This window comes from Balearica regulorum, chromosome 15 (assembly GCF_011004875.1).
Source record: "Balearica regulorum gibbericeps isolate bBalReg1 chromosome 15, bBalReg1.pri, whole genome shotgun sequence".
In the NCBI taxonomy this organism is placed as follows: domain Eukaryota; kingdom Metazoa; phylum Chordata; class Aves; order Gruiformes; family Gruidae; genus Balearica; species Balearica regulorum.
This window is the reverse complement of record NC_046198.1, coordinates 11,411,307-11,428,178: the sequence shown is the minus strand read 5'-3', so window position 1 is coordinate 11,428,178 and position 16,872 is coordinate 11,411,307. Positions and strand designations below refer to the sequence as shown.

Here is a 16,872-nt window from a genome sequence, read left to right as displayed (position 1 = left end):
GTATCAGCAACCACAGTAACTCCAGCTGATGCCAGTTTAAATTCCAGCAGCAAGATGCTATCAAGGCATCCATATCTGTCATGCAACTCATGAGCTGACAACTCAGAGCTTTACAGATCTTTAAAAGAATCTGGAACAAGCTGCAAGGACTACTCTAGTCATGTATAGGTCTCTTCTGAAAACCTATTTCAGCATCCTTAAAGTCTGTGCTTCATTCCAGCATGTAATAGCTTCATGTTTTCAGATAAGAAACAGCAAGTCTCACATACCTCAGAGAAGTATTTCTCTATGATGTTCAGCGCAGCTCGGTAGACCATGTTGTTGTCATGGGTTTGCAAGGCTTCAATTTTCTCCAGACCATCAAGCTCTTCCACCAGCAGACACAACCTTTCTGTCTCTCCCAGCTTCTCAGCTGCCTGTAACATCAGGTAGCCAAGCAGGAAATATAACCTTTTATCAGTAAAAAGTCTGAGATGGTTGTTTTACTGTAACACCCTGATCTACAAGTCAAAGAACCACAGTCCCTACATTTATGGTCCCTACCTGATCCCAGGGATAGGACTACTATGGATATGAGACATCAGTCCCTGCTGGTATTACTGCACAGTGGCTTGCCTGCCAACCAAGCAAAGCTAGCCAAACCCCACTCAGTCACATCCACACTGAGGAGCAGCAGGTGTGACCTGCCACCCACTATTTCATTTGCAAAAGCCATTTCACAGGTTCAAAGGTACTACAAGAAATAGGCTTTCAAGTGAGACACAGGCATCAGCTGGCAGGGAGCTGAGCCAAAATGCACCCAGAACCACACGATTTCTCTGCATTGCATTTCTGCAAGACCTTCACCTCTGTCCAGCTTGGTGATTAACACATAACCTCTTTTCCTCTCCAGAAGGAGACTAAAAATCACAGGAGGTGAAGAGGAACACTTTAGGAACTTGATCTTAGCAAGCCCTTTGGACAACCCATGGATATCCAAGGACAAGTCAGACAACATGAAGTTTAACTCCTACTCCTGCCAGGTCAGTAGCTGCTGTAGGAAGAACTGTTCCAGCCACACAACAGCTCACACCTTGCTGCTCTTTTGGGGAAAGGATGCAAGAGTTTGTAGGAGAACTTACCAGGAAGAGATTTGAAATGGTATCCAGGATGACCAGGATAATTTTGCTGTCTTTGGCCAAGAGCAGGTTGAGCAGAGGTTTGAGGACCCCAGACTGGATGAGCTCTACCACCTGCTCTACAGTGCCTCCTGTTGTGAAGTTGGCCACTGCCCACACAGCCTCCTTCTGGGCTTTGAAGTCCCCCTGGAAGAGCAGCACAATGAAGGCACTCCCAAGCTTTAGCATCCCTCTAAGATCAGTGTGAGGTGAGGAGAGCCATTTCCCTTGTATTGTTTGGACTGACCCACCTTCCCTAGCAGTTTGAATGATAGGTGAACACCAAGCCATGCTTTCATGCAGGTGTACCAAGTCTGAGTGCCCAGGCTGTTCCAAGGATCCCAACAGCTTTGAAGCGGATTGCTCTGGTGGCTCTCGGGCACATGCTGAGTGCTTCACAAATGAGGCATCATGGACCTCATGAACCTCAGCATTGCTTCTGCAGCTGCTACACACAACACTACACCCATCCCTTACCTTATCAAGCAGCTCCACCAGAGGTGGCAATAACCTACAGGTGATGAGTTGTTGTATCTGCTGGCAAGGCCCTGCTGCGATGTTACTGAGTGTCCATGCAGCTTCCTTCTGTATAGTTGGCTTTACATGTCGCAGAAGACTGGGCAGAACAGCCAAGACACCAGCATCAATAGCCGCCTGGGTCTGCTCATCAGTCCCGGTGACTACATTCCCAATGGCACGGAGAGCTGGAGTCTAGACAGAGATTAAAGGAGATGAGGAGAATCCTTGCCTCAAGGGATACGTGCCAGAAAGTCTAGCAAGATCTTCACTAAGTGCTTGATCCTTCAAATAAGGAAAGCATTGTGGGTGATTACTGTTGTATTTACAGACCTATCGTCCTCCTATTTTGCTCTAAGCAGCTTTACAGTCTCTATCCAGTCTGCCAGCCACAGCAAGCTGGAACAGAGCAGTGGCCTGACCAAAAAAAAAATCAATACTGTAGTCTGATGAGACAATAGGCCACACTAGTATAGGAGACATGCCTTCCCTCTCCTCAGATGTTCCTACATTAAGGGACAAGAGGCTGGAGATCACCAATTTTTTTCCTACCATAACAATCAACTCTGGGCGGGCCATGAGTTGCACCAGCCTTGGGAGAATCCCTGTATCCACCACAATTTGGATGCGATCATTGGAGCCATCAGTCAGATAGGAAACAGCCCAGCAGGAATCAGAAATTATTTCCTTGTCCTCATGTTGCATGAGGCAGATGAGGACTGGCAGCATCTTTTTCACCGCATCCAGGGGAGGGTAGGGGTTCTTGTTCCTGCAGAGGTTTGACAGTGTCCATGTGATGTTTCTCAGGAACCCAACCTGAAACACAAGGGAGGTGTAAGATCCTCACTGCAGCAATAAATGAGGAAGAGTTAGCACCCTGCTTCTGGTCCCTACAGCTCAGATGTTATCCATAAGCAGCCTCCTTAAAGGCTGAGGCTTATCTGAAGGAGGGAGATAACACAAGGAAGCAACTAAGACAGTAAATCCACCCTCTGCCTCCCCAATATTAAGTTGCAATAACTTCAGCTCTGGTGGTGTGACAAGCTACAATGACTAATAAAGGTGCCAAACAGCTTCTTTGCTGGGTCCTTGGACAAATTACAGAGCATTCTTTAGACAAGATCAGGAATTTGTGGTGTTGGTTTTTTAATATTAGCATCTCATTCTTCTAGAGTAGGGCACCTCAAGGATTTAAGTTGTATCATCCAGACAGTTCATCCCAGTAAGGATGCTCCCAGGAGAGCACTGGAGCTCCATTCAAAGCTTTATAGCTACCAAGGTGTGTATATATGAACTGGTGTTTTGTCATGTTTCTTCCACAGGGCTCCCTAAGAGGGAAGGGTGACTTGGGCTAGCAACAGAGCAGCCAGAAGAGTTGGTGGGTTCTTTTTTAAATAATCTTGCAATATAAATTCATAGAAGGCCTAGAGGGAATTTCCTTAATGCCAGCCTGAAAGGCCATGGTTGTGCCTACAGAAACCATACAGCTTCTACCACACCCAGGGTAGCATCACTACCACTATTACAGCCCCTGAGACCTGCTCCATCCACCTTATGCTTCTGAGAGGGTCCTTCTCACCCAGAGACCAAGAAAGCAGTGGGGCAGGCCCCATTGCAGAAGGGCAGAGATAAGCTACAAATCCAGCAGCTCAGAGCTATCCAAAAAAGCATCAGGAGGAAGCTTGAAGGGCAAGTTCAGCCCACACATATGCAAGTTTACCTTGCACCAGTTCCATCTTATTCCTAGCTTGAGATGGATAGGAAAGCCAAGACTAGAAGACACCACATTGACTTGAAGACTGCCTGCTTGGCACCTCCAGCTCTGTATACAGCTGAGAGGCAGGGTCATTAAAAGCAGTTTAGGACAGGGTCTCATTCAATGATACAAACAGCTTATTGTTTATAAGGCAGATGATAGACCACCCTTCACCCATTACCCAATTAATTAAGAGCTGTTAAGTCAAGAAGAAGGTTATTTACTGGAGTTACAGGTGACACCAGAGCCAGCAAGGGAGGAATCACATTGCAATTGATAAGAGCATCTCTGTATAGAGGACCATCACCTGTACAGATAAAAAGGTTGTTTATTGCATCTGCCCAAGTCACAAGACAGGCAACATCAAACAAACAGCAATCAGACCTGCAGGCACACACCAGGGCTGGGTGACTGCGCTCACCAGCCACACACCATGAAGCATTTTCAGTTGGGGAGAATTTACCAGGTAGACAGCAGTGCCATCATGGCTAGTGCATTGCAGGCTAACCAGACACAGCCCACTGTTCTCCCTACTGACAACACTAGTGGGTTAGACCATCCCAGCAGGATGGAGTCTTGCACTTGGCTTTGGCTGAAACCCTCTTGGCAGGACCAACACAGGGTCCCAAAGGCTGCCAGGCCATGTGAAAGGACTGAAGGGTTACAGGTTTCAATAGGGGCAGCAGCTTGAAGACAGAGCTGCAGGGAGACAAAGCTATCTTGAGGAACATTAATGTCTTTAGCTCCCCAGCACTGGCTTGGGCAGCAACCCTCTGTGTGTCCCCAGCCCTAGAGCCTTCTGCTTACCTGCAATGTTGCCCAGGGCCCACACTGACTGCTCGCTGATGTGCATGTGCGGGGAAGACAGGAGGGAGATGAAGGCTGGGATGGCGCCTCCCTCCACCACTGCCTTGGTGTGGTCAGAGGTGCCAGAGGCGATGTTAGTCAGTGCCCAGGCTGCTTCAAACTGCAGAGGAGCCTGGTCTGCATGGTTCAGGAATTCAACCAGTCTGGGGATGATCCCCAGCTCAATGATTTGATTGATAGGTGGGTCCTTCTGCCTGGACAGCATTCTCCTGCAAGAGGACAGCCTGCCATGAGAAACCCTGTGTGGTGCTGTGATAGACCATGGGTGGGGGGACAGCCCTGCTCAGCCTTGACCCTTACAGAGCCAGGCTCTCCAGCCCTTGTTGGGACCAAGCCTTCAGCACTTGAGTTCTTGTGGGATCCAACATAATCCCTGCCCCAGCACAGCAAGGGTGGAGGGGGCAGCTCCAGGAGCCACAGCCAACCCCCAGGCTGGGTTCAACCACACAGGTCCCTGCCACAGGCACAGCCCAGGACTGTGATAGAGGCAAACAAGGCACATAGGGCACAAAACAGGCACCAGCTGAGGTCCTTCAGGGCAGCTTGGGTTACCAGGCTCCTTCCCACTTTGTCATCTGTTGAGAGAGCTCTTCAAACAGGAAGAAATGCCTCCTGCCAACAGGACCCACTGCAGCTCCATCAGCCACCTCCCTCCTGGCACGGAGCAGCCAGGCAGCATACCTGGTGGCCTGTGTAGCCTGCAGCTGCAGCTCAGTGTTGCTCCCATTCACAGCTTCAACAATTTCCTCCAAGGACATCTGGGTAATCTGTGTCACAGGGAATGATTCAGAGTCAGATGGCAAGCCAGGGCTCCCTCCAGTTTAATCTCCACAATCAATCAGCTGTCTAGACCCAAGTCAGTCACCACTTCATATCTGAGCAATGTCTACTCTTTATGCAATGCAGTTTCATGATGAGGCAGAGGAAGAGAATCCACAAAAGCCTTCAAGGCAACTAATCCTTATAATCAAGCAGGGAAAGAGTCACTGACACACCATAATGATCCTACGAGCTTGGTAATTACCTCTCACTGCACAGAGCACCAGACAGGAGATTTGCCAGCTCCCAGCTAGCTGGAGCACCAGCCAGTTCTACCTGCCATCGATGGAAGCCACACAGAACATCATCTCCATGCAAAATAACACAGAAAAAGGCCAGGCAGTCAAACACACCCCAACACTGGGTGTGGTGATCAGGAAGGGCACCAGCTCTTTAACCCAGGTCACCTGAGTCAGACTTAGTAGTGATCCAAGTAGATGATACCTACTGCATAAGCTGCAGCACTGATCCTGCCCAGGTGCAGAGCACCCAGCACTCACCTCATTTCTTTTGTCTTCTCCCAGAGGGAGAGTCTCTTCCATCAAACTGAGTGATATACTCCTGCGCTTCAGGATCTGCTCATCTTTCTTGGTCTTTCGTAGCTCGATGCTCACCTCCACTCTCTGCCTCCGCAGGGCCTGGAGGGGAGAAGGGCACCATCCCACCAGTGTCTGCATCACCCAGTTCCCCAAGGAACTCATCTCTACAACCCTCTGCCCCAGGTTTCCTACACAAGGAGTGCAGAGAGCCAGTATCTGCTCTCCAGCAGCTCCTTGCTATGGCCTGGAGGGTTATGCAGGAGATGGGACAGAGTAAAACCTCTCACTTTGTGCTTCCCAAGGACATGGACTGCTGGATGAACCAGCAACCGGTGTTTTTAAAAGTAGATTTGCTGAATCTGAAAGGCAAACTCATCTCCTCTACTGGCTTAAAGCAAACTGACAGATCCCCTGGTCTGACATCCCATACCAGCCCCCTCTCCGCAGGGATAGCTGCTGCAGAGAGCTCGGCAAGCTGAGGCTGAACCATCTCCCAGCACATTCACCAGTGCAGTTCAGAGTCACCCACCCAAAACTCATGTCCCCCTTACCTGGGCCACCACACTCCTTGCAGCCCAGCCAGCTGCACACCACATCTCAAAAGCTTACTGAGCATCAGTGCTGGCAGATACATCCCACCACCCCCACCCCCCATTGGGGCCCCATACAGGTGGATTTGGATTGGCAACTGCCCTTCAGAAGCCTTTACATCAGCTCCTGCCAACAAGCAAACCCCCAGTGGGCTGTGCCGCTGTCTGAAGGGGATGGCACAGGCAGGTACTCACAGCTGCGTCCTTGCCCTTGTTCTTGAACTTCTTCATCCGCTCACTGTGCTCGTTCACAACTGGCATCTTGGCAGGTTTGAGAGAGGTGCCAGCTGACAGCCTTCACGTGCTTTTGGGGTTCAGGACAGAGCAGAGCCAGGTCATGGCTGCACAGCAACACCTCTGCAGAGGGGTCTGCACACCCTCCCCACACACACCCCTTCCCACCAACAGCCTGTGCCACACATTTCCTCCCCCAGCAAGGGAGATGCTGGAGGTCCCCTTCCCTAAGCAGAGCTCAGAGGATCCTCACACACCGCAGCTGAGCCACCAAACTAAATGCAAGCACAAACTACACTTAATACCAGGCTACAAAAATTACAGCTGCTGCAATCCCCCGAGGAAGCTGGACACACCACTTCTCATTGTTCTCACACCACCCTCCTCCCCTTCTGATCCTAGGGCTTTTGGGTTTACTGAGACACACAGCCCAAGCATGGCAAGGCTCCTGGCCTCCAAAAACATCAGCTTGAGGACAAATAGCCACATCCAAGCCTACTCACTCATCCCACCCCACACCAGGGCCCCCACTAGGGAAAGCATGAGGTCACATACAGTGGCCAAGTTCAACTAAACAAACAGATCTCCTGGAAACCCAACTACTAGTAAGGATTGCCAGGTGAAAAACATTAAATAGGGACAAGTAGAAATTATTTCTAAGCCTCTCCTAGAAAGACCCACAGACATACACATAAATAAGAACAAGGCCTTTGGGTAGTTTTTGTCAGAAAAAAGCAAGGCTTCCACCCAGCAGGAGCAGAGGTGTTTTCAGAGCAGCCAGACACCACCAAGGGCCCCCTAGAGCCAGGCTGGGCACAAACACACCCAGGAGGTGCATCTCCACCTTCCCTCCAGGCTCACAGCCAACACCTGCAGCTCAGGCCAGCCTCCAAGAGCTCCCCTTATTCCATCTTTAAATTTTTGGTGGGTTTTTTTTGTTCCTCTCCCCATTTCCTGTCCCAGCAACCAAGACCAGATACCAGTAGCACCAGCTCTTTACCCTGACACAGCTGCAGCCCTCCCCCAGCTCAGAGGGGCCAGGATGAGCCACCTCTTGGCTCAAGCCAATTACAGCCCATAGCCTTAAGCCCTACACTCAAACCTCAGGAACTGCTTCCTCTCCAACAGGGAACCACAATAACACCCCAAAAAGACCTCTTCTATTGGGGGAACCTCCCTCCACCCCATGTCAGCAGAGGTGCACCACAACCCACACCCTGATACCAGCCAAGCAGCAGCCCCATTCTCATCATAAGATAGAGGGGAACACCCAGCACCCCAAAGATAAGAAAAGCTACTCACCCCAACTCTCTCTCATGCCCCATCACCCTCAGACTGCCTCTTTTATTGCCCCCATGGAGCCACGTACCCTCTGGTCGTGCCCCACGATTGGCTCTTCCCAGGACAGCCTCCCCGTTATCTCCAGCTGCTCTTTGCCAGGGCCACCTGGATGCACCTGGAGGAGGATGGATGGTGATGCCTTCCCTCCTGAGCTGTCCTCCTGCCTGGGCCGCCCCACTCATCTCCCCCACCTCCTCCACACACTTACACTTTGCTAATTTTGGGCTTGTTTGTGGCCAGATCCTTCATGCCCAGCCTACATATGTGTCCCATAACACAGGACACAGCCTGGGTGCTGCCTCCCCATCGCTGCACAGGTGAGGGGGCAGGGGATGGGCAGTCTAGGGATGCCCCTTTTTTGTCCAGGTAGCTGGAAGGTCCTTGTGGGTGGTGATGAAGGCCAGGAGAGCAGTTGCCTTCAGATAGTGGGAACTGGGACCATGGAGCCAGGCGGTAGCTGAGTGGAATCGGCCGCACAGAGGTTGCAAGCGGGTTGAGACAGGATGAAGAAGCTTGGAGCAGCAGCAGGGACTGAGCTGCTGGCTGGCATGGGTGGGAACCTGGCAGGGCTGCAGCAGGAGGTAGCACGGAGCGAAACCCAGCAGGAACCTATTATCTCCATGAGTCCTTTAGATTTTGGCCAGGAGCTGCTGGGCAGCTCTTATCACACTACGCTATGTGTCTATCACAGCCTCCATCAGCTTTCGTCAAGAGATCTTTGCATTTGCAGTGCCCTAACACCAGTTACACACTGATGCTTGGGCTGCATCCTGCCCGTGCCACTGCTCCGGCCAGCGAAGACCACAGCATCCCTGCCCTCAAAATAACCACTCGCAGAGGGGCTCGGCTACAGCACTGCGGGCAGTTTTGGGGACTCTGAAGTACTGAAGGCACCCTGGTTTTGTAAGCCCTCCAAGCCTTCGCCCTTTTTAGCAAAGCCCCATAAAACCCAGTCTGTGCACCTCCGTCTGTGCAGAGGTGCCAGCCTGGTCCAGCCGACGGGGAGAGGAGGAGCAATGTTTGTCGAATGGGCAGGGAAAGCAGCTATTAAAATACTTAATTAAAACCTGATTTTAAATTACTTGACATCTTTTTCTGCGAGGGAGGTGGGAAGCACAGTAATTCAGAGCAGGCGCCGGCTGCAGGAAGGTGGGAGCGAGATGGTGGTGGGAGGCAAGGGGGAGCAGCACCCACCGCCGGGGTCTGCACCCTCCGCACCCCAGGAGCACAGCCTGGGCCTTCGTACCCCGCCAGCTGCGGGAGCCATTTCAAACTAAATTATCTGAGTTACAGGGAACAACTAGTTCACTGTGCGGCTATTTCCAGCATGGAAATATGGATGGAAATACGCTGTACGATACCCAGGCTGCTTTAAGTCATGGATTCACATCCCGGGGTCATACCAGTTCTCCCTTTCAAGGCACGTGAGACGAGTTGTATGAAGCTTTGTGCGGAAAGTGATGGGGGAAGGTTTGAGAGAAGACCTACAGATAAGTCTGTTGTTTGTGGGCATTAAAAAGCCAGTTGTGCTAATCCTAGATGTTGTATTTATAAGCTTCAAGTGCCACCGGTTGCATTATCTTGTTTCTTTGCTGCTTGAGACCAGAAAATTACATTTCAATTGCTTTTTAATTCAACTTAATCTGGTGCAAAAGTTAGCGTGCACCCTCTAATTTTGTTTTCTCAGCGGTTTGTTTCAGCTAATTCCTAATCAGCCAACACTAAATCAAAACAGGCCTGGCTCAAGCTGAATTAGATGAGTCCTCGCAACCTTTCCAAGCTATTTAATTAAATTGGCTTAAAATCATGCCCTAAGACAAGTGGGGGCAGCCTCCTGCACCGGCCAGCCCCCAGCATTTGCTCCTCTGCCTGGAGAACTCTCTCACCCAAGGTGCTGCAGGATACGAACGTGCAACAAGGCGGCGAGAAGTTTATCGTTGTCCTGGGCTGCTCTTTCCCTCTCTGCCCTTTCCATTCCCTCTCCGCCTGCCAAGTGCAATCAGACCCATCCTGTTCGGTCCTCTGTCACTGCCAGCGCAGGGAGGGAGAGGATGGGGAGGGAAAAACACGTGCAAATTGATTAGCAACCCCCCTCCCTGGCCTTCGCTTCAGTCACTGATGGCATGAGAGGTGGCACCGCCGAGCGCTCGGCCCCGCGAGCAGGCGGAGGATGAGCGGGACTGATTTCAACCCTGTGCTGAGGACACGGACAAATCGATATTTGCCGAACGGGAAAGGGGGCAACCGCTGGAGGAAGAAAAATCACGTTTCGGTTTTCAGCATAATAAGAGGGTATCACAGCTAATGGAGAGGAAAGGAGATAAACCCCTAAATCTACATGACAGTGTCCCCTGAGCTCAGCCTTGTGTGCTCATGCTGAAAATCCACATCGTGACAGGTATGAAAAGCTGCGGTTCCAGTGTAGAGGTTTTCTTTGTGGCTGCTCTCTCCCACCCTGCCGCCCTTCGCCCCGTGCTCCCACCAGTGCACTGCAGGTTAGTTAGACTGTGACTGGTGGCAGAGTCGGAAAAACCTGAAAATATCAGTTTTTAGCGCTGAGATAAAAACACTGATTTTTCCTCCTCCGTTTTTTCATGTTTCTTTACTAGGTTTACCCTCACTGCATGTAGAGAAAGGTACCGGTCAGGAAAGATGTCAGCACGTGGCATCTCCGCAGCGGGGTTAGACGAGGCAGGAACAGCCCGGGCTCCATCACCGGAGGTTGCACGGCCACAGCAGCTGGTCGGAGCAATCCCTCTGTGAAAGGAGAACCTCACCTGGCAGAGAGTGAGCAAAGGTAGGGATTCCTGCCAACCCCGGAACGCCTGCTCTCAGACAGCATATTTTCTCTGTCAGCTCTAATGTCGTCCATTAAGTTAACATCAACAAATTAATTTTACTTATTAGTTACAGTAACACCAAGGAAAAATCCACGTGGGTTCCTGAACTAGCTGCTGAGGTAACTGCTGGTGCATGCGGGGCAATTCCCAAGTGTGGCAGGGATGGAGCCTGGCAATTCCTCCTTTTTTTAGTTGGGATGCATGATCCCGCAGGGAGGCAGCGCTAACCCTGCAGCCTGCACCGGCTCCTCCCGGGGAGGCAGACGTCGGGCAGCCGGTGACCTCCCCACCACCAGCCATTAGATTCATTTCAGTCCTATTGTTCATGCAGCAGCCGCAGGTTTGAGTCGAGATCAGAGCCGCATTGTGCCAGGCACTAAACAAGCACATAATAAGTGACAATCCCCGTCCGTTACAGTCTATCTAATCAGGACATGCAGAAGGTGGGAGAAGGGATTTATTGTTATCCCTGTCTTACTGCTGAGCCAGAGGCAAAGCCAAGCACCGCAGCTGGATTTTCTGAGGCTCAAGATGCAGCTTGTTGTTTCCCCTAATTTAGTGTAGCAGCCTCAAAAAAGTGGTCCTGCTTTTCTCCCCCTCCTCTGCTTTTCTCCTCCTGCTCCTCTGCAGCCGGGGAGCCAGGGGGATGCGTCAGTTCAGACAGCTCATTCAAAGGGAAAGCAACCCATGAAAATAAAGCAAGCAGTGTGGTTTTCCATCAATTCGGTTGAAACAGCTCCTGCTGTGGCCACGGGATCGTTAGAGCTGGTAGACAAGGAGGAGAGGTGTCCCCGAGGGCGGTAGCAGCGCAGCATCGCATCTTGCATTGCCGGCAGTTAGGGCAGGGCAGGGCAGGGCGAACTGGTCCCCAGCCCAGCGCCGCGTCCCTGCGGTCAGTGCAGGAACGCACCAGGGCTCTGCGATGGCGCGGCACCAAGAGGAGGGAAGCCTGTCTTAAAGGCAGCTTAATTTTCTCCCAAATACCTGGGAATTTGGCCCGTAACAGTGGGTTTGATAAATACCAACTCTGCCATGGTTGCGTGCTGCGCTGTGGGACATCTCCATTCCCATGATCCTAGGTGAAGTTTGCTGGGAGTTTTTATTTGGTTGAGCAAATAGACTATTCACACCGAATACTTGTGTGAGGTTACATGGGCCAGAAAACTCGTCCCTCTGTGTGGTGCTTTTCAAGGCAAAGTATTCTTTGCCAGCCAAGAAAAGGGATCACTCACTCAGAAATTTAGGTGCTGAAAAAAAAGATGAAAAAAAAAGTCACATTGATGTTATACAGAAGAGATCTATATTTATTGATAGAGGCCTGGCAGAGCTTGGAATTCCCTGGGAATTAAGGAGAAGGGAGCTGCTGTGCGGGAAGCGAGCTTGTAAAGCGGGTAACACCGTGAAGCGTAACACCGACTGGTTATCCCTTGGGCCGGGCTGGAGTCGGTGGGAGCTGAGCCCCGGGAGGGAGGAGAACAGCTAAACAGCTACCAGCGGGAGCTGGGGGCGCGCTCCCCCGCTCGCCCGGCGCAGCTGTTAATGCCCATTGCGCAGCCGGTGTAAGGGGATGCCCCAGAAAACCAGCACAGCCCTGGGGGGCCTGTAACTCCACACCAGGCTGAACGTTAAGGAACTAATTTTAACTTCTAAGCTGCATCCTTTCTGCCAGCCACGGAGGGATCAGAGTAACAGTTTTTGAAATTATTTAAAAATAACGTCAGACTTAATCACAGCTATTTATTAAATCCATTATCCTCCGTCAGTTATGAGACACCGATTTATTCAGCTGCAGAAACTATGGTAAAATTTTTTTTTTTTTCCCTACCGGGGCCCAGCAATAATTATTCCTTTAGGCCTAAATCCCTAAGTTGAGGAACTGAAACAGAGAAACCTACGGTGAATTTGGGGATGAGGCACAATAGTGACAGAGAAACCCTGGACTTACTGAAAAAAAAAAACCCCACGTAATTTTGTACAAATCATGCGTGACCTTGCTCCATGGCACCTAGCGGGAGAAAGGCTAAGGAGTAAAACTTCGTAAATCACGTCGGGGAGAGAAATCCCGTGAAAACACGAGAAAACCCACACCAGTCATGGGGTCTTCAGCCTCTGGGTGCCACTTTGCCGTCAGGGAGTCCACGTGCAGCTTAATTAGACGAGGAGATGAGCTTTCCGTTCTCCTGCGCTGTTCCTGCGGTTGTCTCGGCAGGGAGGGCTGCCAGACGGCTGCTCACCTTGCTCCGGCACCTCTGATTATCACGGCACCTCTGATTATCACAGCGAGGACAGCATTTCAACAGAAATTAGTGTCTTTGTTTAAAATGTGTATTTAGGGGCCTTTGTTTGAAAGCCGCGCTTAGGAAATGCTAAAAAGAGGATTCAACATGCATATTCCACCTGATCATAGGAGCTGAAGATAATTTTTGCTAAGCCTGGGGGGTGATATTCCTCTCTGTTTCAACTGCTTCACATCGCAGACACACCCCGATTTGGTAATGAGCTTTCGGGGGGGGGGGGGGGGGGGGGGGGCAGTAATTACATCTCATTGTGCCATCTCCTTCCTGTCACTCGGCTGCTCTGAGGTCTGTCCTGGGCCAGCCGGTGGGAGCAGCTCCCTCCCCACCAGCACAGCCCCTGGGCAGCACCGTCCCGCTGGTGTGATCCTCCAAGCAGATTTGTTTTGTCTGGGGAGATTTGTATTTGGGGATTAGATACATAAAATCGCATAATCAAATTCTGCACGTCACTCCCAGCGGGCAGGTAATCGGTACGGTTCGTTTTTCTGAGGCTGAGGTACGCAGCTTCCTGGGAAAGAGGAACAGCAGAGGCCCCTCCTGCCTGCTCTGCCTTGCCTTTTCCGCTCCCGAACGTTACAGGCAGAGTGAAGAGGAGGTGCCCGCAGCACAGATGGAGGGTTGCAGCAGGCGATGTTCCAAACGCAGGCGGTGAAGGCCCTGCGGACCTGCCAACGAAGCTGCTGACTGCCCATGTTGAGGCCCTCGTGGTTGTAGCCCATGGTGAGGGGTAGGGCTGTGCTGTTAGCGGTGTCCTGGCGCAGGGCTGTGGGTGGTGGGGCAGAGATGGGCTGGAAAGAAGCCCCAGGCCAGTGCTGGAAGGGATTGACCCAGGGACAGTCCCAGGACGGGGCTGGGATTCGGGTCCCTTTTTGTGGGTTGGGGCTGGAGACATCCCTGTCCAGGATGAGGCTGCGGCCTCGGCGGTCTCTGGGTAAGCACGAGGGTTTGGTTGGTGGTGATCCTTGGCGAGAACTAGACATAGAGCCTGAGGCTGCAGGCTGGGGCTAGGGGAACGCTAACAGGGACCCGCTTCAGGTTTGGGGTGGGCTCTGAGGGTTTTGGCTATTCCTGACCTCTGGTCAGAGCCATTTGGAGAACTAAGGTGGGACAGACGGGATGGAGTGGGAGGTGTGCTAGGTGTGTTAGTCCCCACTCCCTTCCTGATCCGGGCAGAGACCTGTTTTCTGACTGTTAATACTCCTCTGCTGTTGGCAGGCGCAGCTAAGCCCTGGTGGAAGAATTGGCTTCCAATTCCCTTGGTACAGCTGGTCCACCTAGGGCACAGACACTCACCAGCGCGCTACGTCTCTCCATCAGCTCAAGCGGCCGAAGTCTGTGCTACGCATTACGAATTGCCAATATTGCCAACGGTCTGTGTGAGGTCAATTTGATGCCACGTGCCAGAGGTTTCAGGGGATTTTTTTCCCTCTCTTTTTCCTTTAAAAAAAACCTTCTGCAGTTTTGGGGCTGTTTATTTTGCCTCCATAATTCCTTGCATTAAGAAAGTGCTATAATTGAAAAAGCTGACCACTGAAAAGTTGACACCAGATGACACCAGAAAGACAGACGTGAACTTTGCTTTCATGTGCATACTCTTCCTTGTAGAGTTTTTGATCATACAACCGCACAGAGTGCCTTCTGCAGGACTCGTGACTCACTGAGCACCTAGTGGGATTTGAAAGTACTTGGCATCTTCCCCATCAGACCCTCTGTGCCTCACGAGCAGCGATCTGTCCTTGTTTGGTTAGGGACTGGCTGTGTCTCCGTGCAGCCAATTCCCCTCCAGCCCTCACAGGAATACACTAATCCTCCCCAAGCAAGCAACAGACAACAGCTGAGAATGAGGATACAGCTTTCATTACAGAACCAGCATTATTTTTTAAATGACTAATAAATGCAAAAACATCCCACGGTCTCCTGGGCCAGATCTTTATATAACCCTGTGATCCTTCAGCAGGGCTTTCTGATCCGGGTACGGTTCCTCCCCTAACCACCAGAGATCAGTTTGCTGCCGCTGCTACTGAAACGCAACCCCGAAAGGCAGCATCTGAACTGAGTTCCTCGTTACGCCAAGGCTTGTCACTACAGCGCAAAGGCTGAGGCTCTACAGCGAGCTGTCAAAAGCGGTTTTGTACTCCCCATTCCTTTCCCTGCCCTCTGTACATTTACAACCTACTTCTTTGTAACTGGGAATGTGATTATGGACACCTGAGCTACTGTGTTTAGCCTGGGATCCCTGGCAGGGCTCAGGGGGAGAGATCAGAGCCTTCCTTCCACATGGTCTGGATTATATGGGCTGATTTGCCCCTTATCTGAAGACCATTTTCCAATCTGGAACATAGTTACGCTCCCCATCCCTTCAGGCAGGAAAGCTGGACTCTTTGTCTTACTTTAAGATGATGAAGAAATCTGTGTCAGAGCAAGAAACTGAGCCCACATTGAAGGCAAACATCCTGCTTAGCAGACTGTTCCCTCCCCGTGATCCACTGCCCGCAGAGCTTGCTGTGCAGTGCTATCAGGACATGTCACTGCAGAACATGTCTCCTTCATTTTCTAAGAGAACCTTCAAAAACCTCCCTACCAGATAATATAACTGTCGTAACGTGGCTGGATGAACCAGCTGCAGCCCAACTCCGGCTGTCGCAGCGGGATTTACAGATTGTGGTGATGTACCGGAGCACAGCGTGGCCAGGGACGATACAGGACAGGGCCTGTGCTATGGAAACTGCAATGACATTTCATTAAACTCAGCAAGAGGCATCCTAGGAAGCAATCTGGCTGAGTTCTAGCTGCTGATGATCTGTCCATGGGCTGAGTGAGCTTGTAGCTATTTAAGGTTTGCCATTTTGACCTCTATCACTTCATGGAGAGATCCGATTGCTCCCTTTGCAGCTCATTGCTCCTATGCAGCCAAAACAGACATTTATGCATGTTACACACGAGTGAACAGGTCAGAACCCATCATTTATTTGATGCATTTCACGTCTTTCTCTAAGATGTTTGCCTGAGAACCTTTTATAATCTTCATTCAGATTGAAGGTTTGAAATAATTATCTAAAAAAGCCCATAAAATATGACTTGCTCTGGAGACATTCCTGAGCAGTTAAACACAATTCTCAATATTCAACACTCAAGCTGGCCACAGCTTCTGTGGTATTATCCCGCTCCTGACAGGACATGCTGAGTTCTTAGAATCAGATTTTCAGGGTGAGTAGTCAGTTACAAATTCAAGAGGTGGGTGTAACATGAACTCTCTAATTTTCACCTCAAAGCAGCTGTTTATCTGAATCTTCCTGCTTGGAAACTCTATCCCAAGTGTATTCACCCAAAACACCCACAATGGCAATACTTGCAGAGTAACCACATCCCAGGCACTCCAGCTGAGGCAAATATAGCAGAGAAATATGTAAAGCTGATACAGAAGCAGTTGTCTTTTGGGGCAGTTCACATCCACGGAGCAACTGAAACAAGCAAGACTGCAACACAACAATGGTCTTTATCCTTTCTGCTTGTAGCAAACACACAGAATTTATTCATCATAAATGTAGTGTCTAGAAATGATTTAAAAACGAAACAAATTCCAACAAAAGCCAGTTAGGTCACCAACGTGGCTGCTCCTGCCAAAGATTCAGTTTGTCTGCCAAAGATGAGATCCTCTCACTGATGAAATCTGCCAGCCCACCTTGGCAAGAAGGGCACAGCCGAAGATGTGACTTTGAATGAAGGCTTCATTAGACGATCTTTCTATTTCAGCCTCTTGCCACTATACTCCAGCAGCTGAGTTCCTAAAACACCCTATAAGGAAAGGAAAGACAAGGAGAAATCCCCATGAAATGAAGTATTAGCTGGTCTCTCCTGAGGGACCAAAGCTTTCCCAATTGGGCTCCCAGCGCTACAGTCTGCTGAATTTATGGAT

At 50.6% G+C, this 16,872-nt stretch overlaps 1 protein-coding gene across 8 annotated transcripts in view; it reads right to left on the bottom strand.

Moving 5' to 3' along the window:
* KPNA7 (karyopherin subunit alpha 7) overlaps positions 1-16,872 on the bottom strand; it is a 56,814-nt gene that overhangs the window by 996 nt on the left and 38,946 nt on the right. For 4 of the 8 annotated variants that reach the window (XR_012837941.1, XR_012837942.1, XR_012837940.1 and 1 more), the window contains one exon: positions 16,450-16,751. Coding sequence is in view for 4 of the 8 variants with exons in the window: in XM_075768039.1 (XP_075624154.1) it covers positions 270-416; positions 1,122-1,304; positions 1,635-1,868; positions 2,226-2,489; positions 3,654-3,736; positions 4,237-4,505; positions 4,978-5,063; positions 5,616-5,753; positions 6,440-6,505 (1,470 nt within the window). In the remaining 4 variants the exon portion in view is untranslated. Of the gene's footprint in view, positions 1-269; positions 417-1,121; positions 1,305-1,634; positions 1,869-2,225; positions 2,490-3,653; positions 3,737-4,236; positions 4,506-4,977; positions 5,064-5,615; positions 5,754-6,439; positions 6,549-10,440; positions 11,907-16,449; positions 16,752-16,872 lie in introns of those variants that run through there. The other 4 variants (XM_075768038.1, XM_075768040.1, XM_075768041.1 and 1 more) reach the window with 2 other exon arrangements.